At 23.5% G+C, this 1,781-nt stretch overlaps 1 protein-coding gene across 1 annotated transcript; it reads left to right on the top strand.

The window, feature by feature from the left end:
* Positions 1 to 248: 248 nt before the first annotated feature.
* On the top strand, positions 249 to 1,653 carry LOAG_15233 (hypothetical protein; the record flags this gene model as incomplete). The annotated part of the gene is made up of 4 exons (XM_003150724.1): positions 249 to 377; positions 601 to 700; positions 900 to 964; positions 1,462 to 1,653. The coding sequence occupies 4 exons, from the start codon at positions 249 to 251 to the stop codon at positions 1,651 to 1,653; spliced, it is 486 nt and encodes a 161-aa protein (XP_003150772.1).
* Positions 1,654 to 1,781: the final 128 nt, after the last annotated feature.

Genomic DNA, 1,781 nt, shown 5'->3' with positions numbered 1-1,781 from the left:
ATTATTATCATTATTATTATCATTATTATTATTATTATTATTATTATTATTATTATTATTATTATTATTATTATTATTATTATTATTATTATTATTATTACCTATTATTATTATTGTTATTAATTTATTATTGTTATTAATCATAACATTATTTCACTCCTAATCTTTTTCTTGAAAATTGTTCCATTTCTCATTTACTCCATTAATTTAATCACCCAAAATACAATAAAAGATATAGAAAAAGTGGAATGATTGCAGAAGTTGAAGCAGCATGTCGCATTCTTGGTGTTAAAAAGAGCACCCTTATTGATGCTTTAACTCAACCATCGATAAAAGTAAACGATGTAGTGATCCGAAAGAGTCAAAATCTTGCAAAGGTTCTGTAATTTGTTAATTTTTAAGTTTAATTTTTTTAATTACTTAATGATTTCACCGGAAAAAAAAACAAAATCGCTTAGTTGTTGTAATTTTTCAATGAACTCAAATAATCAAAATAAATTTAATTTACCTATTGAAAGTATAAAAATTTACGAATTAAATTACTGTTTGATTGTTTTTAAGAATTAAAGCTTAAAAAATTATTATATCATAATTTTTCAGACCTTAAGTTCACTATCCGGATTATGTAAAACTATCTATGAGCGCCTCTTCAATTGGATTTTATCACGATGCAATTCAGCATTGAGTGAAGCATTTCATCGTAAGCAATTCTATTAGGCGAGTACAGAAAATTTTTAATGAAAGAATCCGGTTATTACATCCGGAAATATCGATGGCTTAGAGAAGTTTGAAATAAAGAGAAAAGAAAAAAAATATGCAACAGATGTTGTAATTCTTTCAATTTCATAAATCTTTTGTAATAAACATTATTAAATTTTTATTATGCTAAAATTGTTCAGCTAGTAAGTCAACGCGAACTTATTATATTGGTGTGCTTGATATTGCTGGTTTTGAAATCATTAAAGTAAGCATTATCATTTCATTTTGTTAATTATCGAAATTTTTTTTTTTACTTTTTAATAATCTTATCAAATTACTTCTAATTTTTTTTTTTGATTTACGAAATTTTAGAATCATTAAAATTTTATTTTCAAAATATACAAATTGATGAATTATCATTTATAATTAATGCATACCTTTCAATAAATTAGTACAACGAAATTTTCCATCAAAAATTTTGCTTTCCTTTTATGATCATATGTAATTAATTCTATATTAATGATCTTAATTATTTAATTTGTTATAGCTATTAAAATATCAGTAAAACATATCTTTCCAATATTTAAATTACTGTATGCAGGATAAGATAGCATATAGTTTTTTTGTTTGTCTTTTTTTTTCCCCCCCCCCCGGAAAGATGTTCATGATTCTGAAGTTTTATACTATTCCGTTAAATTACTCCGTTAATTGAGCTATAAATTTGAAGCTATTTGTTAATTATTAAAATATTCCTTGTTTTAGATGAATAGCTTTGAGCAATTTTGCATCAATTATACGAATGAAAAATTGCAACAATTTTTCAATGATTTCATGTTTATACGTGAACAGCAAGAATATTTAAATGAGGGAATTGAATGGCAATATGTTGATTACGGTACTGATATGCAAAATACCATCGAATTTATTGAAAAGGTTTTCCACAAAGCTAATTGATATACTTATCCCAATTTATGTAATTAATTTCATTTTTAATTATTCCGTTACATTCCTTCTTTTTTTCTTTTTCTTTTTCCGTTTTTCTTTCTTTTTTTTTAAAAAAAAAAAAAAAATTCCGTTCTTCT

Source organism: Loa loa (genome assembly GCF_000183805.2).
Source record: "Loa loa unplaced genomic scaffold supercont3.1676, whole genome shotgun sequence".
Taxonomy (NCBI): Eukaryota; Metazoa; Nematoda; class Chromadorea; order Rhabditida; family Onchocercidae; genus Loa; species Loa loa.
Note: the sequence above shows the minus strand (reverse complement) of the source record. Positions and strands in the feature narration are given on the sequence as shown.